The 26,016-nt window shown below is 43.5% G+C and overlaps 1 protein-coding gene across 2 annotated transcripts in view; it reads right to left on the minus strand.

The window, feature by feature from the left end:
• Window positions 1-7,909: 7,909 nt before the first annotated feature.
• FAM107B (family with sequence similarity 107 member B) overlaps window positions 7,910-26,016 on the minus strand; it is a 63,009-nt gene continuing 44,902 nt past the window's right edge. For both annotated transcript variants that reach the window (XM_064443527.1, XM_064443522.1), the window contains 3 exons: window positions 17,071-17,254; window positions 12,836-12,989; window positions 7,910-10,927 (listed from right to left, as the gene is read on the minus strand). In XM_064443527.1, the coding sequence (XP_064299597.1) occupies window positions 10,811-10,927; window positions 12,836-12,989; window positions 17,071-17,198 (399 nt within the window). In that variant the 5' untranslated portion in view covers window positions 17,199-17,254 and the 3' untranslated portion in view covers window positions 7,910-10,810. The remainder of the gene's footprint in view (window positions 10,928-12,835; window positions 12,990-17,070; window positions 17,255-26,016) is intronic.

The raw sequence follows: 26,016 nt of genomic DNA on the forward strand, positions 1-26,016 counted from the left end.
GGAGAAGAGAAGACTGAGGGGGGATTTCATAAATACCTATAAATATCTAAAGGGTGGGTGTCAGGATGACGGGACTAGGCGCTTTTCAGTGGTGCCCAATGACAGGCCAAGGGGCAATGGGCACAAGTTGGAACACGTGAAGTTCCACCTCAATATGAGAAAAAAACCCTTCCCTGTGCAGGTGCCAGAGCAGTGGCACAGGCTGCCCAGGAAAGCTGTGGAGTCCCTTCCCTGGAGACATTCACACCCTGCCTGGACGCGGTCCTGTGCCCCCTGCTCTGGGTGTGCCTGCTCAAGCAGGGGTGTTTGGATGAGATGATCTCCAGAGGTCCCTTCCAACCCCCACCATTCTGTGATTCTATGATGCTGTGACATCTCCAGTGTAGCAGAGCAGTCACTCCTCGGCTGGCTGCTCTTGTCCCTGCCTCTGGGGCATCCCGACACTAGGGAAGGCAGGCCAGCACAACTGAAGCTGGAGATTCAACTGGGAAACAGCAGGTTGGATGATCGGACAAAGTAAGGACAAGAACATCTGGGCCAACTGTCTGCTGTCAGGATGGCACAGCCTGGACGTGCCATGGATTTCAGCTGAGCCTGCTTAGAGGCACAGAGCACACCTCTGAGCCTGCAGCAGAAAAGAGCAGCTGAGGTTCTCCATTTATGGGAGCAAAACTCTGTCTGTCAAGAGAACCCTAGCACTTACCAGCTTCATTAAAGATATCCTCACTTCAGCCTTGGAGGGTGGAAAAGTTGGTACAAAGGTGCACCGTCTCCTGTGGTCATAGGAAGAATATACGTTTCCTCTTGATGGAAGAATGGCAGCAGCATCTCAAATTTATCTCAAGCCTTTTCTCAATTATTAAAACCAGGCTGTGTGAAAAGCCCACCTGTACACTGACCCAAAAGCATTTTGCACTTAAAAGTTGTTTTAAAAAAGAAAAGATCAGTAGCTTTGGAACAAGGGAATCCTTGAAATCAGCAATCCAAGACGAACTGAAAGAACAGTTCTTCAATCCAAAAATACATACATAAAGAAGTAAATTTATATTGTGGTTGAGGCCACAAAACCACATCAGTAAAAATATCAGTAGCTGATGCGCAGCTCCAGCTGCAGGCAGGACTGCAAAAACAGTTCATTGCTACAAGGAGCAGGAACTGCCGTAAGTATTTTAGCTTGCTTTTTAATTTGCTGGTTTTTAAGTGATTTCACTTCAGTTGGTGAGGATGCGATACAAATATCAAGGGGCTGGAGAATTTAAAAATGCACACGAGAGTACTTTTTGGGAACAAACTCTCAGCAGGTCTTTTTGGACATGCCTAGGCACCTTGCTCGTTGTACAAACACAGACAGTGCTGCAGAAGGGCAGCTCCTGAGGATCACTAGCCCACCAGAGGAAAATACATGATTGAACGTTTGTTTTGTGCAACCCTCAAATTTCCCGACCTGGAGCCTGGCATGGAAAATGCTACAGGAAAAATGGCAGCTGGAGCACTTTGATATCCTGAGGTGGCGAGATGGTGGAGGACGTGGTGTGGCTCCTGATGTCCCACCATTCTAGCATTAGCCCAGGAGGCTGTCCTAGTTCTTCACCAGGGCAGCAGAGCTTGAGCTCAGCAGGGAAGAGGAGCTTGGTGCCACACTTTCCCTGCCGGAGGGGAACTTGCCATTTCCCACCTGCATCTTCCAGTCTGCTGCTGCCACCCCCCAGAAAGGCTTGGAGGAAGGACTTTTAAGTGGAGGTCACGATCCAAGGTGGAAAAGCCACCACGAATACATCCTTGCTGCTGGGTTTAGCAGGGTCCCCAGGAGCTCAAGGGTGGCAGGGCTGGTTTTTGACTCTCTGCAGGAACAGCAAGCTCTGCCCGCAGCACCCTACATCCATCTTGCAGTAACAGATGCGTTACCCAGCACCAGCAGATACTCTGTGGGCTGGAGCTGAGGCTCAGACCACAGAGCAGGGACACCCAGTGACTTTCCTTTATAATTTTATTCCCCCCCCACACACACACTTTTGTGCCAGACATGCCTTCCAGCTTTCAGACCAGGCCAGGATACAGCCCTGGACACATCTTTTTCACTGTATTTCAAGAAATCCTCCCATTTTCATGTATTAATAATATAATCTGTATGGGTTTTATGGGCCAAAACAGTGGTGTTTTGGCTTGGAGGGTGTGGGGGACTTTAAATGTGGTCCACACCATGCCTACGGGCTGCCCGGGGGGCTGCAGAGCACGCACAGAGGGGGCAGGAGGCACTTGGAGGGGTGCAGCCCCCGAATGTAGCAGTCTCCTCCTTGGAGGCAGATGGCAAAGACTTGAGGAGGAAGCTGGTGTGTTTGCACATAGGGAGGTGATTTGGATGCAGGCAGGGAAGTGTGGCAGGGTCTGGCCGATTTGGCCAGGCTGCTGCTCGTTGTTATAGCAACGGGAGGAGCCTGCTGCCAGCCGAGAGGATGGAGAGGGAGGATGGGAAAGGGGACATTTTTAGGAAGCAAAGAAGGGAGTTTGAATGGGTGATGAGAGGGGGAAATTGAAGGTCTGGAGATCACGATGAAAACTGCAGAGGGATGGGCAGGATATGCAGGAACAGAGGATTCTCCACACCTGCATTGGATGGTGTCCCACCGTGCCCCTTCCCCGGGGCAGAGCGAGGGTCCGGAGGGTCCCTCACCTGCCAGGAAGGGGAAGGTGTGCCAGGCCATGAAGGGCACGGCAATGCTCTCCACAGTGGCAGCAGGACAAACACTGGTGGGGGAGCCAGTAGGAAGGGGGCAGAGGAGAGGGAGCACAGAGACCTTGTGCTTGCTGCTGGAATTTCAGTGGTACCCCCGGGTACAACAGTGGTTGCAATTGTTGCTTAGGGCAAAGGACCAGCAGCTGGAGAAGGCTGTCCCAGCCACAACCCTGGCACATTTGGGCTCGTCACACCTCCAAACCATCCTGGTAACGCCTTGGATCTCTGCAGTGATCTGCCAGTGCAAAACACCACTGGAGACTCCACAACAGCCATCACAGACCTCTCCATGGCAAACCAGACGGAGCATTTTAACAGACACACCAAAAACTCTTTGTGAATCCAGTTCTTGAATTACTGAGATCTTGAAACGCACTGAAGGCTTTTTAGCGTCATGTCTCAGTGCAATAGAACTGTTAAGGACATCTGCATAACAAAAATCATTAAATCACAAAAAATAATCTTACAGTTCCCCAAGGAAGCACCAGTTTGCAAGAGAGCGAGTTTCAAGAGCTCAGCACCACTGCGCTTTCGGAGGAAAGCTTTGGAGAGAGGAGGAAAAGCTTTTGCCGGGCCACCCCGCGGGGCGCAATCCTCCAGGCCGGTAGGACACCCCGCTCCGCACCGCTTTGCCCAGGAGGTGGCAGCAGCGTGTGGGGGTTCGGCGTGGGGCTGCGGGACCCGGCCCCGCGCGATCCCGCCCCCGCACGATCCCGCCCCACGGGGATGCCCCCGCACGGGGACCCGCCGCTCCCCGCAGCAGCCCAGGGAAGTGGGGGGCACAACCTGCACGGTAAGGCATTCAGAGCAGCTTTGTATCGCTTAAAGCGGGACCATTTGCCTTTGCCCTAGGATTCCTTCTATGTATTTTAGGCTTCTTGCTAATCATGGAACGTACTTCTTCCATCATCCTCCTCCCCTCTCCTAGGGCTTTTATCATCATGGCCCTTCTCTTTAAGTGGGGCTCTGAGATCAAATCTTCAGTACAACTATACCAGTTGCTCATTTATGCTCTATCAGACACCCATTCTGAATTTTTATTCCTACAGAATCATAGAATCATTAAGGTTGGAAAAGACCTCTAAGATCATCAAGGCCAACAGCCAATCCAACACTCCCAGGCCTCCTAGACCATGCCCTGAAGTGCCACGTCTACACGTTTTTTGGCACCCCCAGGGATGGCAACTCCACCACCTCTCTGGTTCCAATACCTGACCGCTCTTTCAGTAAAGAAATCTTTCCTAATAGCCAATCCGGAATTCATCTAAACCATTAGCACAGAAATAAAGCTGAATGAACAGCCAGTGGCTATCTGCTTCTCCCCTGCATAGAGTGTTTCTCATTTCCACTCTCCACACGTCGAGGGTTCGGGCTGGGTTTCCCCTCACTCTGCACAGCAGTGCAGTCAGCAGCCTCAAACACCCATCTTAGGATCCATCCCAAGGATTCCGCATTAATTAAACACCTTTCATTACAAACCAGATCTGGGAAATAATCCAAGGGCAGGGAGGCCTGAATAGGCAGCAAGAGCTTGGGCTGAAAGAAAACAACAGGAAAGGAATCAAAAACACAATAAGGTTTCCAGGAGAGAGGAAAAACAGGCATACGGTACGTCAGATGTGAACACAGGAACATGATATGCTGTGCGCAGGTTGTGCATCATCCTCAGACTTGCTGTTTAACCTCGAGTACGGGGTGGAAATCTTCACCAGTCAGGAACTCACCTTCCCACTGTTTCTTCCTCCTTTTTAGCACCTCCTTTTTCTCCCCGGAGAGCAATCCCTGCTCTTCAGCATCAGGATTGAGTGCGGCTGCCTGCAGAGGGGCCTTTTAAAGCTGTAGGTAGTTTGCAGTTCACCTCTGGTCTGGTTATCAGCACAATTTCCTAATATGCAGGAAATAGAGTTCTTGATGCAAAACAGAAGCAACTCCCTTGCAATAAGAAAATGATAAAAAAAAAAATATAAGATCTGCGTTTTGAAGATAATTTATTCCTTGGTATTTAGTGAGTTAATTTGATTTTTGTTAGAAATAAGAGGAAAGGATCCCTAACAAACCAGCGGCTGTGAAGTATGGGGCCCACCGTGACCAGCCAATTTCCAAAAGCTACTTTTTTGCCGAGTTCAGCTTATGAAGGCGGTACCCTGAAATTGTACGGAGAAGAATTCATCTGAATGATTAGCACAGACATAAAGCTGAATGAAGGCAAGCGCTGAAATTGTACATCAGGGAGAATTACTCCCTCTGGTCCCTGACTGCAGTGATGAAGGGCTTTCCACGTTTGACAGCGGAAGTTTAAAGGGTCTCTCTCTTTTCCTGCTGTTACTGACAAAAGCCAATTCCAGATCAGCTTTTCACTGGAGAATCTTTTAGGCTTTGCTTCGCAAAGGAGAGTTCAAAGCAGATATCCTGTTGGATATAACCCCTTTTCCAGGGAGACAGTTTCAGATGGGCTGGGCTGCCACGCTTCGACTCCACAGCAGGTGGGATTCAGCACTTTGCCTTACTATACTGAGCAATACGCGCTTCAGATGAACCCTGCTAAGGGGCTTAGGCTTGCTGGGTGCTCTTTAATTTTCGAGCACAATGAAGCAGGCTTGGTATTTCAGCTGCATTATGAAAGATTTGTTTCTGAACAGCTGAAGAGGGGCAAAGAAGTACATTTCTTCTTCCCACCTCATCAGGCTGAAGTTTCCTGGTGCCAGCCTCAATCTATGTTAAATTGCTTATGCCATCCACCGGAGAGATTAGACTTGGGCACATAATAGAAATTAATTCTGAAAATGATTACTCAGATAATTAAGTACTACAGCTGTAGTGGGTGATTCTGGCTCTTGGAGTCCCCTCTCACATGCTTTACATCCTCCTCCTTCCCTTCGCACCGCTGCGGAGATGCCACCTGCCCTCCCGCTGGCCAGCGTTCGGCCTGGGGAAGGTCCCTTGTCCCCAGCCCCCTGCAGAGGCCACATGTCCCCCAGGATCCTGGCGGCTCAACTGAAGACTCCATGGCACCAAGCACCAGAGCCGGTGAGCACAGTGGAGAAAGGGGCTCTTCAATTTATGAACCATACAGAGATTAAGGGCCAAATTTATTCAAGGTATCCAGGTGCCTCGACTTTCCTGGGAAGTAAAACTCCATGAAAAAGATGGGTAGTGTAGGGGCAGCATTTGAATCGCCCAGCTTCAGAGGCCTTGCAATGCAGATGACATTCCCTCCCTGTCAGGTGTTGCAGGCTCCTTTACAGTCAAAGAAAGGAAGGGAATTGCGCTCCACGGGGCTGATTTCTCTGCGCTGATGTAAATAAAAAGCAGATGATTAGGTCAAATACACCTATCTGAGGTTAAGCAAAATGGACCCCTGGGTGCCCAAAGAATAGAAGTAGTCCCTGTCTAACCTCAGAAAGGCAACACAGGCAGTGTGATGGACCAAATGCAGCCTTTAACCAGGCCTAAAGCAATGCCAAAAGGCAGGGTGTGGAAGACAAGCACTGGGGCGGGAGGTAGGATGTCAGTGCTCTATTACCACCATTAAATATTCCCTCCGGCCATGGTTTCCGCCACTTCCATCGAGGAGAGTCATCCTTAATATTGACAAGGGCACCACAAACCTTTACTCTGACAGATAAAAGATTTCAACTACAACACAGAGTTTAAAGCGAGAGAGTGGGTGGAAAGACACCTTGTACTTCCAGTCCTCCAGATCTCATGGAGTGTTTGTGCTCTTCCTATTGCGATGTCTTGGGAACCTAGCTTGCCCTCCCATTCTTCACCCTAAAGCCATCAGTTCTGATCCTGTGGAAACAGCACAGCTGAAGCCATTCTGTCTCCAGCCATCTCACTCAGTTATTTTCTCAAGTGCAACTGGTCATCACAAGTGCCATCAGCCATTTTAAGTTATGAATGCCACCCACGGACCCTGTAACAGCAGCCAAGGAACCTCAAGGTACTTCTTTCCACACAGCTATGGCATGACACAGCCCATCTGCATATGGCCACAGGAGCACAAGCAAAGCCCCCAGCAGACCAGTGCTTGCAAAGCCACTTGACAAAACGTATTAGCTCAATAAAATCCAAAAAAGTATGCAAAAGAAAGATCATCTTTTCCGCTGGACACACTACAAAAGCAGATCACATGCCCTCACTGTTTTCCTTCTGGAGCCAGAGTGAAATATCAAAGGATAATTCAAAACACATTTGGATATGCTTGAGGTAGGAGAGCACAGGGCAGTATCTCCAACAGGCCACAGAAACCCACCCCTTATGAACTCTGTTCTTTCTTACCTCCCCCACTTTTGACAGCTCCTGGAGCGGGTCCAGCATCATTGCATCAGCAGTACTGGCAGGCCCCGTTCCACATGCTGAGCAGTTTCTGAAGGAAAAAGCATTTCCTGACATCTGTTCTGAATTCACTGCTCTTCTCCTCCTCCTCCCCCACTTTGTTTCACCCCGTGCTCCTCTCCAGCTCCCCGTCCATCACCACCTGTGCCTGGCTGACCAGTAAGAGCTGAGGGTGGTGGTGGAGAATTGATGGCCCACACCTGTTCCAGCCCTGTTCCTCCACCTGCTAATTTTCTGTCTGCTGTTGACAGAGGATTTTACTCTTAGCAATGGCCCTGAGCAGTCTGACCCTAACGCAGCATATCATTTGTGTGTGCACTTCCTTTCACATGTCCAAGTTTTTCCTACTAGAACCACAGGCATGAGTGCTGGCTAAAAGGGCCTTTGCAGGACTGAGCACAGGACTAGGCTCTTTACTCTTTCCTTGCTCCCTTTTAGGATGGAGCTGTTGCAACGCTAATGATTCCAAGTTGAATTTTGCCTGGTGCACTTTGATGAAGTTAGCACGATAGGGAATGATTTCTATAGTTACTTGATTCCCATCAGAATTCTGCCCTCATGCTCTGCCTTACCTTGCACTAGCTGTACAGCTACGGTCTTTGAATAATTTTCTGCATCAAAAATATTCAAAAGATATTAAGACTAAGAGAGACAAGTTTTTCTGCCAACTAATTTGCAGTAATTTTGCATATTTAAACACAGATGCAGTTTTAAGGAACCAAACGTCGTTGTGATCCTGATACTTCCCCCTACATTGCAGAATTTTAAATAACCTGATACCTCAGTGCAGTCCTCAACGTTTTGTTTTCGGCAGGACATGACAGACACCACGGCATATGCCAAGCATGTGGTAGATTTTATTAAGCATAACTTTGGTTCTAAGTATTCCACCCTCATTCTCGTAACACCTTTAGTTAAAAACAATTATACAAGAGCAAATACAAAAAATATTAAATTATGAAAACAAATCCATTAAGGCTCCCTTTTTATATTTATATATATTTATATATGTACACTCAAACAAGTGCAGATATTAACAGAATGTTAAAGCCACAAAAATGCTAAGAAATTTACTACTATACTATCAAAAGCAAGAGTTTTTAAAAAGTACAAAGTGGTAAGTGAGCCATTTTCAAATCATTGAAGTATTTGCCAGAATGCTTCAAAACCCATATAGCTAAAGGGAAGGTCAGGAATTGCTTATGCTCACTGGCAAGCAGTTTCTCACTTGAGTAGCCGCACAGGACACTTGTGGTGTGACTAGCTGACCACCCATTTACGGGTTGCCCATTCTAGCCCAATCCTAACTTTAAAGACAAGCTTTGGCCTGTCAAACCTACAAGAAGGTGGCTGGGATCCCTAGACTAAAGGGTCGGCGGAATTCTAAGATGTTCCAACACACACATTGATGGTCTGTTCACACAGAGAATTAATTCCAACTGAAAACAAATAACTACTTCACGCTGTATGTACATAGGAGTTTCCTGGCCTCCTGTGATTCAGAAAGAGAAACCCTACCCTGAATGGCAGGCTAGCATGGAGAAAGCAGAACGCGTTCAGCCTTGAAGGGCCCAATCCAACACACTCACTGAAGCCAAAGAGCGGTCCTCATCCCCAGCCGACTCAGTGCCGTTTGGATTACACCACCTTCATCTCACATGGTAGGATTGCCATGCTCACCCAGAGGGCAAATGGCTGAGAAGGGATGCTCTGCTCAAGGCAGAGGAGGGTTTCCTCACCAACTTCTAGTCATTTCCATACTGTGCAGAAGGATAATTGTGGAGTGGAAACCAGGAGGCATGAAGTTTAGTAGGCTGGGAGCGGCTAAGATGAAAAATGCGCATGGCGTGGAAGGCTCATATATAGTGCTGTCTCAACAACATGAAACAAACTCAATCAGTGCAAGTGTTTGAACAATGTGCTGCCAGAAAGGAAGAGCCTCTCCTTCCAGAACAACAGAAGGAGAGGGGGAAGAACCTGCAGCACTCAGGGTGTTCCTTTGTTGAGAAAATACATGGAAGAGTTATGTTTGGCCTTTGTCTTTTGTATGTCCATAATCTGAACAGTCTGGTAGACCATCTTCATATTTAATCTTCTAGACGTGAGTCACACTGCAAGTCTAAATCAATGGTAATATCCTTATCACAATTCAATTTACTCTCAATCTGATTATGTCCTCATAAAAAATGCCTGGATCTTGACAAATTGAAGTCTGTATCTAGGAAAAATTCCTAATTATGAGCATTTTGTCCCGAGTGCTGTGTTGAAATTGCATTTAAACCGTCCAATACTTACAGGAAAGGCAAAAGGAACTAAAAAACAAACCAAACAACCCTCCCCCACCACCTTTACAAAATAAACACACCACTGTTGACATTAATAAAAAGTGTTCTCAAACAGTGATGTCCAATGTAATTACAAAGTAGAAATTACTTTGTTTAGCATCCTAAGGCAACGACTAGGATTAAATCCTCAGCTGATACGGATGAGCACAGCTTGGCGAGAGCTAGGACTGTGCTGACCAAGATAGATGAGGATTTCTCCCCAGATTCTGAAGATAAGATATCTGCACCCATTCACACCATGTAAGAACCCAATTCTATAATCCTACATGAGTAATCTGTTTCCCCTCCTCACCCCAGGCTTTCCTGGGTAACTAGTAGTCATAAGCATGAAAGATCAGATTCTGCCATCCCTGTGCAAGCTAAGCAATATTTTATTCAATGGCAAGACACAGGAGCAACTTGTGGAAAGGCAAAAGGTGACAGAATTGGACCCTAAGACTCAGTGGTAACACGCTTCCCTTCTTTCTTGAGGCTAAAGGAAGAATGGGACAAAATGAGTTTCATTTTATGCCTCACTTTAGGGAAAAAGTTCCATTTCAGTAGATTCCAATGATCAGTTTGGTCTGGCTTAAGCGCTGCTCTGTTGCAGGAATTGCAACTAGTTCGTGCACGCAAAGAGCAGGAACCGATGGTGGATCAGATTCCTTGTTTGAGTTCCAGCAAATGAGTTTAAACACTACGAAGTAATGTGCTGATCTGAGTGCAGTGTTAACATGTCCTTGGAGCAGAAAGGCCACAACAGCAAAGTATGATTTCAAAAAGTACAAGACAGGTCATTTTGCATTGAGAGGTAAAACCACAGGTAGCACTGCACAGGCCTGTACACAATGGTGTAGATTTAGAGACAGAGATGAATCAGCTTCTGGATTCTCCCTGGTAAGAGGATCATCAGATCGTATCCTCACCAGATTTGATAAAAATTCCAACTAAACACAAATTATTGTGGGATATACACAGGCAGTAGGTCTAGATGGAGGAAATATCTACCTGCACAGAAGCTTCATAAAATATCACAGGAGAATTTTTGTTCTGTTTTAAAGCAAAATATTAATCTGTGTATCTCCACTAAACTAGGATCACAAGAGATAAAGCAGTGCAACACTGAAGGAGTTTCTCTAGTATCCCTGGTTAAAATCTGAGTAAGCACGTCAGGCTGGTCCATGACACTGAACTGACAAACAGGCTCCTTATCCATTGATCTCAGGACTGCATTTGGCAAGTCGATCTGTTTATGGTACTGTCTTTTTAATCCACACGTCCCAAGAATTAAAAATCTCATCTTCGGTAAGTGTCAACTGGATGCTGTTATTTTCCCTCTTGAGGGGGCAAATCTGAGACAACTTGCAAAAGCCTCTCTCTGCAGGGAAGCTGGAAGTCTTAGCAGGCGCTGGCTCTAGGAGTCTGGTGCTTCTGTTGCTTCCTGGACCGTCCTCCTCAAGTTGCCCTTGACTTTGACAAATTCAGGTGCATTTTCCTGCTCTTCCTGTATCTTCTGTTGCTCCAGTTCCAGCTTAAAAGGGAATCACATGTAAAAAAAAGTATATAAAACAGATCAAAGCACAAGACAAAAACTAAAGGTTTCAATAACTGGCCATGCCAAACTTCAAACTGCTTCCTTTCTTTCTCTCATGGAAAAGATAAAGTTGCATTTCTTTGGGAGTATCTGCTCTCATAAATGATACATCTTGTAAAATCCTTGGCTCTAGCTCATTCCAGATGTCCACCTTTGCCAGATGGACAAAAACCCAGTATGAGAACAAAGATGAAGCATTTTTGAAGAAATTCTTGGACATCTTCATTAAAGAAACAACAGTAATTCCCTTCTCTAGCTTTTACAACAGGACAAGGACGAGTGTGCCTTGTGGGAGAACACATGCAAACAGCTACTACTGAGCACGCTTGCAGAATTTATTTCTGAGTGTCTAGGTATGGATTTCTGTACCTCACTTGAGTCTGTTTTGGTGTATGTTTTGTCTATCACAAGAAGCATTGAAAAAATAAAAATCCTCCTAGGCCCTTAGCTGTTCATTTCTGAGAGACCATTCACTGACATTTTTAACCTAGTTGATGCTCCTGCCCATGCAGACACTCAAAATTACCATGTGCAGTTAGATGCTCTGCTCTACGGGCCAAGGCTATACAGTGCCCATACTGAACACAGCTTACACATTGCACAGAATACAGATTGCTTATCAGTCCTCAGTGAAGGCAGGTAAGTCAGCAGAAAAGAAGAAACAACCCTTTAGAAAGCTCCCTGATTAATGGGGACCACGTACGGCTCACCTAAATAATCTCTTTTGTTTCTGGTTCATTAGCAAGGGACATGTCTTGTTACAATAAATCATGATAATGTTCCTCCAGGAGTTGTATTGTCAATTAATGCCATTCCTATGATGTTTACAAAGTCACAACATTGTTTGCAATGGGCAGGTTTTTCCTCTCCTAACAGAATTTTCTATTTAACATATGTCCTTGGATGGCTCAGTTTCCAATCAAGTCTTCCCACAAGCTGAACTGTTTGAAGCTGGGCCCGTAAGAGCAGAAAGGAAAAGTGACAGGATGACACACTTAAAAATACAATAGCTTTCTCCCTCCAAAAATATTTCTAAGCGTAATTAATAAAACAACTATAATAACCCCCCAAAACCTAAATAATGATTAAATTACACCTCATTTTCAACTGAGTAGTTATTTGACCTAAATGGTTTCCATTGAGAAAACCACAAGATACTGTTTTAAAGCATTCGTTTATTTAAAAATAAACACAATGCTTGATGTATAGTGACTTCTTTGATGAGGTGTTTGCAGAAAGATTTCTTCGCAGGTACATGAAGTGCCTTAAGAGGCACAGAGACATTTGGCTGGCCCTGAGCCTAGCAGTAAGCTTCACCACAATGAACTCCAACTGCACATCATCTCAGGGTCTGAGGATCTTTTCCTTCATTTGAAAATGCCAACGGGCTCATACGTTTTACAAAAGATCTTTTTAAAGTGATCTAGTTTCTTGCATAACCCAGGAGAAAGAATCAGTTGATTTTTGTATTCATTAAGCATCCAGATTTGATGCACTCTAGCCTAACAGCCATTCTTAGTCAATTATCTCTTAATAGTTAGACTACAAAAGTTGACTAATTCACCACAGTTTCAGTGGTTAAATAAGGTCAGTGCTCCACACACATTCCTGTTCTCTGGTGCAGGATTCATTTGACCAAATGCAGACGCCATACGCAGTCCCTATATGGTGACAACAAATAGATAGTTGTAGAGCGTGATTTGACTCATCCTAAAAACGATATCTGCATCTGATCAGAGGAAATGTGCCAATAATCAGAGGATGCTTCTTTCTTGTCTACAAAGGCAGCCTCGGGCAACTAGCTCAGATGTGGATGTGTAAAGGTAGTGTTATTCCCCATCTTACCTGCTCCAGTTTCTGCTGCCGTTTCAGTAGCTCTATTTCCAGGTCTGATTTCTTTTTTTGTGCTTCCTCTTCTTTTTGTTGTTTAATAACTTGGTCTCGTTTCCTTTTCTCCATCACCTTCTGTAGCTCTGGTTTGTTCTGAGGTGCAAGACCCCTTCAAAATAAGCAGGAGAAGTGGCGGGTGGTGGGGGAAACAGGGAAGAAAGATCAGTTTTAATTAGCAGAAATTCACACAGAATTGTAGGCAGGTTTTCTAAAGTCAAATAGTTGCCTATTTAGATACATTGGAAAATAAATGATTAATTAAAAGGAAAAAATATGCAGACATATGCCTGGTTTCTAACCAAAACCCTAAACCAAATTTAAGCCATATTATTAGTGAGGATATTTCCCTTTAACATGCATGCTAATATTTTTCCCAGATAATTTATTATTTTTACTTTTATCTTTAGTCTTCCTCTATTCTCTCAATTCCAGAATGGATAAAAAAAAAGATCACAAATCAAGACTGTAGCAGAGATAGAAACTAATTTTGGACGAAGAGATTTCCCTTGCTGGCTGGTAACTCAGAGAGGTTGCGTTCAGAGAGTCCTATGCAGGGTATTATGCCCATAGAAGTTTGCATGGGCAGAACTAAAAAGAGATCTCCCTCTGAATTTTGTCACACTGCTCCTGGAAATCATGGATTCTGTCCTTCCTGAAAGTGTGAGTGCTTTACCCGGCCTGGCTGCAAAGCTATTTCCAGTGAGGCCTCCCAGGCTACATTCAAAACCTCAAAGAGGCTAAGACAACAAAGATCTAGAATAAAAAAGTTGTGGTCAACTTGGAGACCAGACAAAGGCTGGAGGATTCTCCCTCTCGCAAGATTTTAGCCACTACATCAACTGAACGTTTCAGGTCTGTTCAGCACAAATTGCTTTCCAAGCCAACTACCTAAAATGAGAAAGCTGACTCTGGGAAGATGCATGACTTTATTTACAGGCACACACAGAGATACACACTCACTCCTCCTTATTTCTCTGACTTCAGCTATTTCTTTTATCTCTGTTATGCTATGATGTTTCCAAAATTTGTTATGATACAATTGGAAGGTATCCCCATTGCTGTTAGTGTCACTTAAGTCAGAGCAGAAAGATGTGAAATTTGCCTTCGTTATTGTTGTCTTCCCTGGGAAGGCTATTCTGTGAAAACATCCAGCATTAAGGTTAACACCAACCATTCTTATGTCAACTTTAAGAAAAGCAATCATCTAAATAAACTTTCAGAAAGCGCTGGGTTTTTTTTACCCTTCCCTACTTACTATACATCTGTGGTTGCCTAATTCTTCCATAATATGCATATCCGACAGCATGTCCAATAATACATTAAAATGCCATTTTATGGTGACATCTATGAATGACTCCATATATTATGCAACGCTCTATCCCTGTACGTACCCTAACAGCAAAATCAAATATTTAGCAACACCAAATGCTGCTCCCTATTTCTCATAATAGATCTCATGGCCTGAATGTAACAGAAGCTACAAGTTTGTGTTAATATTTTATGTTTCATGCTATTTTAATTATATTTTAACATTTAAAATTTAAGTCAGGCAGAGAAAAGCTGCAGTGATTTTTTTATTACTACTACTACTGCTACATGGTCAGTGAGAGCTGAATCAATGGAAACTTCCATGTTGATAATTAGCAAGACAGCTACGAACCACAGGCAAGCTGCTAAGTAACGTTACTTGTTCCTGCTTTTTTCAGTAAAGTTGCACCATAAGAAGGCAGAGGCACAATAGTGATTTAGATGTGCTGTAGCTATAATAAAGGGGACTCACAGAAGACAGAAGTAAATACAATCTCTCAGCCTACTCAAATGGGGTTTGTAGTCAGATCTGTAACAGAACAACTGTAACATCAATTGTATTTTCACTCTCCTATGTAAGAAAGAAAAGCAACAAACAGGTGGCTACTGGATTAACTGGGAGTCTTGTATCACCTTCTGGTGATTGTTCTGGTTAAATAAAAAATCCTAAAGCTTTGATATAGAGTAAGCGAAGTGTGCTATAACACAAGTTAGAGCCAATAAGGTTAAAACCTCTGGAAGGGACAGGACCAATACTCTGCAGAGCTGAGGTTAAATCCTAATAAATAAAAACAGTTTAAGATAAGCAACCAGTGCCTTGAGGTACCACTACCTGGATCTGTTTGCCCAAAAAACCCTACCATTTCTGCAAGTAAATAACTACATTGATAGTTCAAGACCCAAGAGACACTGCTTACAGTAGGCATGGAGAGTGATCAGACCAGCACTGGCTAATATCATCTAAGATCCAGAAATTCTGAGCTGACTGGTCAAAAAGTGAAGCTGCTGGTGCCTACACTGAGTCTTCACAATAAATTAAGGTGCATGTTAAGCAGACTTCTGTAAGATCACTAAAAGCCCTCCATAAGTATGGCAGTTTGCAGTAACAAAGCCGAACACAAGTGTAGTATCTGTATTACCGAAAAGCCTCATATCAGAGCTAGTACAGTAGCACAAAGCACAGAAGACTAACCCTCTTCTCAAAAATACCAGTTTTTCTGCTGATGAAAACCCTCAAAGTATTTCATTTCTGTACCAATAAATAAGAATCTAAAATTAACAGCTGCAGCAAATCAAAATCACAATAACAGAAGAGTGGGTATTGAGAGCTATACGACTCCTCTGTGTAATAGGATATTCTCCTAGAAGAAAAGAACTCCATACTATTTAGAAGTGCTTTATTTTTATAAACTTAAAAGAAAAAAAAAACCACCTTAATTTATTGCAGCCTCCACATCCTTCAGAATAAGATCAGAAGTCAGGAAACTTCAACTATCTATCTTCAATGCCTATAAACTTCTTGGTGCTAGGAACTGACTTTGATGTTTAATCCCATTAATGAAAAATAGGACAAACACCTATTTAGGGCAGTTTCTTCCAATTCAGCTGGCATTCTGTAAAACATTTCTACTTCATCACGAAAGAAATGCTGTATTGTGTTTGCAGTTCATTTAGAATTAAGTATCTAAGCCTAGCGCTTGTGAGGATTTTGCTATTACACATAGAAAAGACCCCTTCACCCCTCAAAATACTACCCTACCAGAGAGAGGAGGGTGGGAAGGGGAGAAAAAAAAACGAAAAATGAGAAACTTTCATAACGTGACACTTCCTGCCAAATAGACAAATCCAGTTGTGCCGGAGTAGCCAAAGCAATAGCTTCCTCCTCTCCTTTATCAAGGTCCTGAGTCTCAAAAAGCCTGAATAGCTGCTACCAGCAACTTTATTCTCAAACACACTCTGAAGTACTGTTCTTCCACTTCTGTTTTGTGTATCCCCACAACCTTGCCTTTGGAAAGTCCATTTTGGGTGGCTGCAATGCACCCAATCACTAATTTATAAAGTAGTTAGTTTCTGTTTGTTTAAATGGAAGAACCCTGGCAGGCTTGGTGGCTTTTCTTCCACTGTGTGGTCTGGTAGCTCTTTTCTTACTGTGCTTTCTAAATGAGTCCTTCGTCACTGAAGAGATTTAATAACAGAACGTCAGCTATCTCTTGGCCAAGTGCCTGTGTCTCTGAAGTTGGCAAAATCAAGTTCCAGTTATTTACATCTTTAAAACAATATATAGAGCAACAGCTGTGCATCCCATCCCAGAATGAAGGAAGCAGGATTTGCATAACATACAAAGAAACTCTTGTGCAGCAGCAGAGCAGGCACCAGACTATCACACTGCATTGCAAGAAAGATCAAGTAAGCAGAGAACAATTTAATGTGAAATAAAATATATGATTTCTTTGATTTAAAAGTGGCCCCATAAACTCAGTGTCCCAGGAATGGTGAAAACCCGAAGATTTTATCATCCTGCTGGTAATAGCAAATTTTGTCAAATGCTTGATAAATTTAAGCGCTTAAGGAAAATTACAGTGCCCAGGTAACCAATATGAAATGTGATAGGGGAGAACTAAACTGCTTCCTCTGGAAACAGAGCCTTTGTGAGTAGACACAAAAACAAAGCGAGAAGTCTTTTACAGCAAGCTTCTGCAAAGCAACTGAAATTCATACAGAAATAAATGCCACAGTTAAGAATCAGAGACTTTTCATCTACAAGATCTGAATCAACAAAAAGTGTCTGCTGGGTTCTGGGTAAAACATCATTTCGATGCAACTAAAATTCAAGCTGTGTGTTTCGTGTGGGAGGATGGCACAAGCGATTTTTAGACTCTTACCTTTTTTGATTCATGAGCAGCTCTCTGTGGAGATCTTGATGATTCCGGGATGACTTCACAGGATTAATTAATTTTTGAGGTCTAATTAATTCAGGATTGTCATCATCTATGTAGTCTGGTTCAGCCATAATCTTTCTTGGAATGGGATATGTATCTTTGGGTACAGTCTCCTTATTCACAATATCTGTAAAACCAGGGAAAAACTGCAGTAAATCTACATTGAAAGGCCTTTTAAAGATGTATCAAAACATAAAGCCAGCATATTACATTGGTAACAGTTATGCTTTTCCTAGATTAATTTTTCTGTAGTAAGTAAAGGCTCTCAGAGCAAACACCAGTAGCACTTTTTTAAAGTCAGCAATTTTATAACTATGTCATCTCCAGCAGCCTTCATCCATGGGCTTGGAAATGCAGACTCCCCCCATTTTAAGAACTAAACAAATAATCTAGGTTAAGAGTGTGAAGAGCCCTGTTGATTTTAACAAGCCTACTCAGACGAAACATTTTTAGATCAGCAATACTGAGACCCTAAAGACATTTTAAATACTGACTATATTAAACACTATAAATGTGTACCAAAACCATACAGAGTGTCATTTTCTGCCATCAGTATCGTGCCAGCTATGGGGAAAACACCTTCTCTGGATAAGCCCTGAAGTGTACTGTACTAAGCAAAACCTTCCACATGGAAATAGCCAGATCTGCAATTGTTGGGATGGGGGACAGATTTTTGAGTGGAAAGGTAGACGAGAAAAAGTTGGGTGAGGTTGTTTCTTAAAGGCCATATTTTACCCAGTGAAAATCCACAAATATCCACTGATCTGAAGGCAATGAAGTCTTGATGATTCATATAATCTAGAAATGTGGCATTTTCCTATTCTGCTATAGAAGACGCATCTATACACCAAATCACAACACTTCTAATCAACAGCTGACAAGTAAACTATAGTTTTCAAATAATTTATACATGACCATTCATACCCCTGTCCATTAAAAAAGCGTCAGTCACAAGAAGTTCAGCATTTGAAACAAAGCACATTCAGAGCAATTCTGCCTCCATTTGCTGTCGTGGAAACCTGCACGCAGAACCTGGCACGCTGCAATTATCAGTTTGATGAAACACTGGCCCCTCAAAGAGACCCCCAAAAATAATCTCACAGCATGTGGTTTTAGAGATGAATCAATGGGACATGAAAGGAAAGGCGAGAGACCTCCATTAGCCTGACTGGCAGAACAGCTGAATGCTGCACATTGTACGGTACGGGGCTATGAAACAAATCAGAGAATCACTGGAATTTGCCACATATTTTCCAGCAAAAGCTGAATATGCACTTTAATTTAGATCCCACTCTTACCAGCCCTTCCCTCCCTCTCTCACCCCACAGCCTGCAAAACCTGTCTAAGTTCAGTCTCAGTTCAATCCCTATTTTGTTTCATTAGGAATCTCATTGTTGCTCAAAGGGTCTGATTCAAAATCCACTTGACTACAAGACAGACACTGAGGTGCTGGAGCGTATCCAAAGGAGGGCAACGAAGCTGATGAAGGGTCTGGAGAACAAGTCATATGAGGAGCAGCTGAGGGAGCTGGGGGTGTTTAGTCTGGAGAAGAGGAGGCTGAGGGGAGACCTTATCGCTCTCTACAGCTACCTGTAAGGAGGTTGTAGCGAGGTGGGCATTGGTCTCTTCTCCCAAGTAAGAAGTGATAGGACAAGAGGAAATAGCTTCAAGTTGCGCAAGGGGAGGTTTAGGTTGGATATTAGAAAAAATTTCTTCACCGAAAGGGTTGTCAAGCACTGGAACAGGCTGCCCAGGGAAGTGGTTGAGTCACCATCCCTGGAGGTGTTTAAAAGTCATGTAGATGTGGTGCTCAGGATGTGGCAGACTTGGCAGTGTTGGTTTTGCGGCTGGACTCGATGATCTTAAAGGTCTTTTCCCTAAACGATTCTATGATTTCCACTAACAACATCAGTACATGAATACTGAACAGTACCAACTTCATCCTACTTGGGCTGCATGTGCGCTTACAGATGAAGAAGCAAAACAACAGGACCAAGTTTTCAGCAGATGCAGGGAAGCCACTCTGGCTTTGAATGTGTCCAATATATCCAGCACAGCCCTTTCAGCTTCTTTGTCTGCATGGATGATGTGAATTCTGCTTCACTGGTGCTACTTCTCACACCCCAAGTTTCCACAGAGCAAACCCAAAGAGAAACAGCTTACCAGTGTGAGCTGCTCTCAGGGTGGCCCCTGCATTAGTTTTTCAAGGCAAGAATATATGTAGTGGTTTTGAACTCTCTGGGGGTGCTAGTTCTCACAGGGACCTCTGAAACTAATATAGAAATTGCCCACAGTTCACACCTATATAAGTATATTGCTGTGCATGACATAAACCTCTTACTAACATTGATCATGCAACAAAAACACTTCACCCCTTCAGAGCCCTTCTTGCTTCAGTCAGGGAACCAGTGAACATGTGCAAGATATACAGGATCATTGGAACACTGAGGTTAGAAGAAACTTGAAAGATTTCTAACCCAACCTCCTGCTGAGAGCAGGAACAGCTGAGATCAGACCAGGTTGCTCAGGACTTTACCCTGAGGTAAGGTCCTGAAATTCTCCAAGGTTGCACAGCCTCTGTGGGCAACCCTACTCACCTACCTTCATGGTGAAGTTTTTCCTCACGCCTATATGAACCTCTTGTTTCAGTTCATGCCTCCTGCCTCTCACCCTCTAGCCACGCACCACGGTGAAGAGCCTGGCTCCATCTTCTTGGTAGGTTCCTCCCAGGCACAGGGGGCTGCTGTTAGGTCCCCCCAACCCTGCCTCTGCTCCGGGCTGAGCCCGACAGGCCCCTTGGCCTCTGCCACAGCTCCTGTGCCCTGGCCCCCAGCCCATCTCGGTGGTCCTTCGTTGATCTCCTATCTCAAATCCCTTGCTGTTTAATTGCATGCCATATAAAAAAAAGCCCACCCCCTCAAAAAACGCAAACTGCAGCATACTTCTCAATGTATACCATGTAGCACCATGCCATTAACAAAAAGTGCATGGAAGTCTGTGCTCTTTACCATAGACATTGAATAAACTAGCTACAGGGGTTTTTCTGGTTTTGGTTTCGGGTTGTTTTTTTTTTTTGGTTGGTTGTTTTTGTAAATAAGGACAGGATTTATACTTCCTCAGTGTTCACATCAGGCTTATCACAACTAAAACAACTCAAATGTTACATATCCAGCCTCCACCCAAAATAAACCTGCTCTGGAAGTATTTTTCTGTACTACTCTATCAGCTCTGTTGCACTGATGGGACTGCAAGTCTTCTACAAGCTATTTATCATCAACAGCTCTCCATTAAAGTAAACCTGAAAATAACCTGCTGCTGCTTCAAGACCAGTCTTCTGTTAGCTTAGGCGAAGATGAAAAATGCAGAATTACCCTACAACTGCCTATCATAAACAATGTACTGTTTTTTTTAATATGAGCCCCTGAAAAAGAATTTGATTCAATCATTTCTCAGACAGTTTGATGTAATATTTTGCAGCCTGTAGATTTGCTTGTGGCAAGTCCTTAAAATGAAGTCTATTTATTCTTCTTTCTTCTGTCCCATTTCTATTTTTAAAAACATGTATTCAACTCAGAGGTCAGGAATCCTGGTTTCGTAATGTAACACGAACTCTACTAGTAGCAAACTTGAATGAATAAAACTCCCCTGGGAACAGAAGACGCTTTCCGTGTGTGATTAAGCTGTAAATTGTTTCAGCTAGAATTTCCAAATGGAGCCAGCAAAACAGGGCACCCAGTCCCCACTCAGTGAATCCTCTCACACGCTTTGCAAACCTTAGTCTGGCTGGAGGCCACCAACCCAGTCCTGCAGAGTCACTGTGTAATAGTATACACAAACAATACAATTAAGATACTGTCATTTCTACCCACACCCTTTCAAAGTAAACATTTACAACAGCACAGGCAAGTTTCACATAAAAAGGAAACTAAGGCACAAAGGATTCACCACACACAGGCAGACAGGAAGAGAGCTGGCAGCGTAGCCCCTGAGTTTCATTCAGAGATTCAGGCTCACACCAATAAACCAGTCAAGCTCAATGACAGAATCCCTTAAAAGTCCTTAAACAAAGTTTAACCAATTTTCAAGCAATAACAATTAAAAAAATATTAAATCCACAAGTGCTAGTGCTCATCACCACAAAAGTTACAACCCATAAAGCCTCTTTCAGATCATCACTAGGTGCAACAGTGGGAGGAGAATAATCCGATAATCACTTAGCAGGAATATGCTGCCTTAAGAGCACCCAAGAGGCTCCTTTTAACCATCTACTGTTACGTGATCAATTGAGAATGCACAGTCCATTTCTGTGTCTCCCTGTTACCTTGCTTCAAAACAGAGGAAAGATTTGGTTTCGGGGGATGTTTTATCTGAGCTTGGCTCAATTTTAATACGCCCACTAATTTGGCAGATGCTTCCCCAGTGCAATTGTTGAATTAGCTGATGCTGCACAAGCAGCACAAAAACATTTATCTACCCCATCTACTCCAGCCTGAGTAACTCTCTCAGACTTTGTCCATGACTTATGTACACACGGACTTTCATCCGGAAAGAAGAGACTGGGGATCCTGCTTGGAAGAGGAATTTTAACTCCTCAAAAGGAACTGCAAAGCAATTTCAATATCTCACTAGACAAAGAAAATGTGTCTATAAAAATTACTTCAAGTATCCTCCCAGACAGAAGTTTCACATTTTCAGATACAAAGATGCTCTTAGTGCAATCAAGAAGTTCCATACTGGTACCTCATTCTTGGAGAGCTAAGACCAAGCGGTCACATACTTGCCATTATCTCATTTATTTTCCTTGGAGCACAAGTAAATTCAGGGAGAAGAGACTCTTCAAGGTGATCACATTGAATAGGTACAACTGAACCGGGGCATGCCAGAAGCATGCAAGTTACAGCTGGGGGAACATGTCCAACAGACACGTTTGCTTCCAATGTAATTTATTTTTCATTCTACCTATAGCGGCACTTTTTCAGCAGAAGTCCCTTAATGGTAGTAACACTGGAAACACATATGCAAAGAGAGCTGCAGCCAGCCACTAGTGTTTTTAACAGATTTGAAGTAGATCTTAACAACATCAGGTTAAAGATTCAGCAGCTGCCAGAGCTTTTGCTATATCAGGGCTCCCATGGCTTCTGCAAAAAAGGGAAGTCCATGCCAAAGAAGCCCTTGTGTTTATATGGCATTCAGAGAATTGCATTTGTTTTCTATCTGGTATTCCTCACACCAGAAATCACCCTCTACATGTGGAACCTGAATACAAAAATTCCTGTGAGACACCATGTATTTATATTACTATATGTATATATGGCATTTTTACCCTTCAAATGATTCCCACAATTACTTCCAGTTGTGAAAGCAGAGGGAGAGTTTAAGCCCCTTAAAAATCAGATAAATAAATGCCTAAAAATATAAATGAACATCAAAATAATAGACTACTCCAGGATCCAGAAGTTACATTAACGTTAAATTCACGTGGTTTCCTTTTTGCCTTAATAAATTCTTGAATTAATATCTTCCACAGATGCATTAGCTCGAGCACTGAACACCTCCTGAAGTAAGATTTTATTCTTGAAAAAGCTTCAACATCTGTTCTGAGCTGTATTGTAAACCATCAAATGCTATTTTTTAAGACTTACAGTTTTAGCTCTTTAAACTACCACATAGACTTGCGGTTTGTTACAAGTAACCCAAAGGCATTCTTTGAGAAGAAATATGGTTTTACTCTCCCCCTTCCGATTTTGAGAGGAATCAGAATAAAAATTCTCCAGCATGTCTCTGCTCAGATGTTACACAGCCAGCACTGCCTCGCATAGGCCAGCTCGGGTGCAAAGCAAAAGACCTGCATAAATGCAGAGTGTGCTTTCCAGGCACCATCTCAGCACTGTTTGCACATGAAAGCTCACCACCGCTATCATTTTTATCTATATACTCTCAGTGCAGTAAGAGGCACTTGACCAGAGAGATTTACTTGATTAATCCTTGATTATAGATATCATTAATAACTTCCCACAGCTTACCCTTTAATTCAAAGTAAGAGTTCCTGAAAACAGAATACAAAATACTCTTCCCAGGCAAGATGCTTAAGCCAACAACCGTCCAAAGAGTTTTGCTCTCATTCACACCATCTTTCACAGCTGAAAGGGATGATGGGGTTTGATCACGGCAAAGCACAGCCAGACTGCCTGTGGAGACAGAGGGAAGGACCGGAGAGGTCCTGGTGGCTGCAATTCCTCCCAGCTCCTCATGCAAAAGGCTGCCACTTCCCCCAAGAAGTGGGAAGAATTTTGCTTCTAGATCAGAAAAGGAGACTGTCTTTACCTGCCTCAAAAAATCAAACATATTTAGGGCAGCATGTACCTACTGTGCCACAGGAATCCCTCATTGAATATCATCCTGTTACCAGATTACTTACTGCATCATGATTCTTCAGATAAAATTAAGACCGTCTGACTCTTACACCCTTTGGCAGGCAACTGGCTTTTGATTATGGCTCCAGCCTTGCCTTACTGATCTTAGGCAGGTTATTTCATGCCTGCGTGCCCCAGCTCACACACACACAAGTGACGAGCATCTCAGAAATCACCATGAGCTTCTGCAAGGCCAATCTCACTGCTTCTTGTTACGCACTTTAAAAATCTTCACATCCCAGCAGGCAAAATGATGTAAGAAGACTGAAAAACTTCTGTCCATACTATGCCAGAACAGTTTAACTTCCCTACACTGGGTATCATCAGTTAATGGATCATTAATTGCGTGCCTGCCAAAAGACTGACAGACCATGTAGGCTTCTCTCAGGAACAAGGGTGCGCTCATTTTAACCAGGGCAGCCCAAAGCCATCTCCATCATGTCAAGGATATGGAAAGAAGGAGGGCTCGCTGGCTTCTGGAGCTGTTCCTGTTGTCACTTCAGAGGACATTAAAATGAACTAAACCACTCAAAATCTCTAGGAAATCCAGTTAATGCTCATTTTCTTCTCTTAAGTACTGCTGAGAGCGTAAAATCAACAAAGCACAGATAAAACATGCAAGTAGATGTGAAAACAGAAGAAAGAGGGTCATTTTAAAGATGTTTGCTTTGGCACTGACACCTTTTAGGAGAGAGTGCAAGGTTTGGGGCACTGCTCCACACTTATGATTCTCCCAAATGCAAAGCAAATGGCTCTCATTCAATTTAAACACCACCAGGCAGCCTCTGTTCCTGTGCTTTGAAGTTCAGTCAAGTCTTGGGTGCTAAGGGAAGAGCCTAGATGCCCCCAGAGGCTGAGGGCTAAAGAGCAATGCTGGTGACGACAGAAGAGCTGGTCCTTCTTGGTCTCGAGTCTACTTGGAGAAGAGAAGCAGAAAGACATAAACAGCTTTAAGAACAGTCTCACCATCCACTAAAATCACCAGGACCAAGGAACAGAATTTGGATTAATACAAGAGAACCTTCCCTTGGGCTGCAGGATCTGTGATGAAGCTCTCTGCCACTGACTTTGAAACCAGCTGAAAGTTACCAGCTCTCTATAGCTGCGTTTCTTCTCTTGCCCAGTTAAAACACTGAAGAGGTATCAATGCAGCTGTGTAACTAGAGGTGGATGAAGAGAGAAAGAAAGTGCCTCTCCTCTCCTACTGCCACAGGAGGTCTCCACAAAAGGGGGGCTTTTAAGAATGTTGAGAGGGAAGGAGGAGATGGAGACCGTCGTTCACCTTAATTCACCATCACTGAGTCCCCTTTTTGACAGACACAGGCAAAACTCAGATAAAGACTTTCCCAGCAACAAACTACCTAGCATCTAATTTTTAATACAGGCAGCGGAAAAGTCAGAAAGACACACAAGACTAGGATACTGTGAACACCTCCCACCTTCCCTAAATCCTGGCCTATGCTCACCCACTAACACCATGGTTCCAATCTGAGACTAATGGCAAATTAAGCAAACTATGCATTTTACATCATTTCTTTTCCCCCAAAGTCCTGCATGTTTATTACAGACTTTATATTCTCCATACTCATTTTGCTCAGGTCCTTGTGATTACTGAAATCCCTACACACCGTTGGGGACGCGGAAAGCCATTCTGATGGCAAGGAGAAGGCCTGCAGTTTTGGACACCTCTCATCAAAAAGGCCCTTAGTAATCATATTGCTTTCTTCCTGCAGAACAACAGCATGTCATGCACACACCCCCTCCCCTCCATCTCATCTAATGTCATTCATTTGAAAGGAATAAAACATGACTAGCAAAGGCGTGCAACTGAATATACATCTGGCTTTCACCAATACACTACACAGGTAATTATTACACCACAGTGAACATGACTTTCAGGAGAAAACCATTGAAATTATGCCTCCTAGGAAATACCCGCCACAGCACAGTTTGCAACTAGATTAATCCCAAAAGGTAACCAGCAATTTATTTATACATGGGTCAACAGTGAGCCATATGCGATTGTGAAATGATGCATTTTTTTAAAGAGATGTTAAGACTAGAAAAACAAAATCAGTTTATACTCCTCACAGCCACAGTGCACCGTCAGTGTTTTAGACCAGCCAGTTTGGACCACTAAATTAAAAATCAGGGCAGCTTTGGTTCAATCAAATTTAACTACAGTAAAACATGGGATTTTGTATGAAAACCGAGCCTTGATTCAAAATCAGAAGTCCAACGAGTCAGAGGACAGTTTCTTCAGGGCTTCACTGTGCAAATGTTAAGAACTATCAAACAGTGTCACCCAGTGGTAAAGGACTTCCTGCAGACAGGAAGAGTAGAAAAAGTGGCAGGGGGAGAAGGGGGATGACCCAAATCCATGTTTATTTACAAACCCGCTAACCTTAAGAGCAAACAAGCTAAATCCCACACCACTTTAGAAGAAAGTCTTACTTCTAAGACATTCTATTTCTGA

This window comes from Phalacrocorax carbo, chromosome 1 (assembly GCF_963921805.1).
Source record: "Phalacrocorax carbo chromosome 1, bPhaCar2.1, whole genome shotgun sequence".
Lineage (NCBI taxonomy): Eukaryota > Metazoa > Chordata > Aves > Suliformes > Phalacrocoracidae > Phalacrocorax > Phalacrocorax carbo.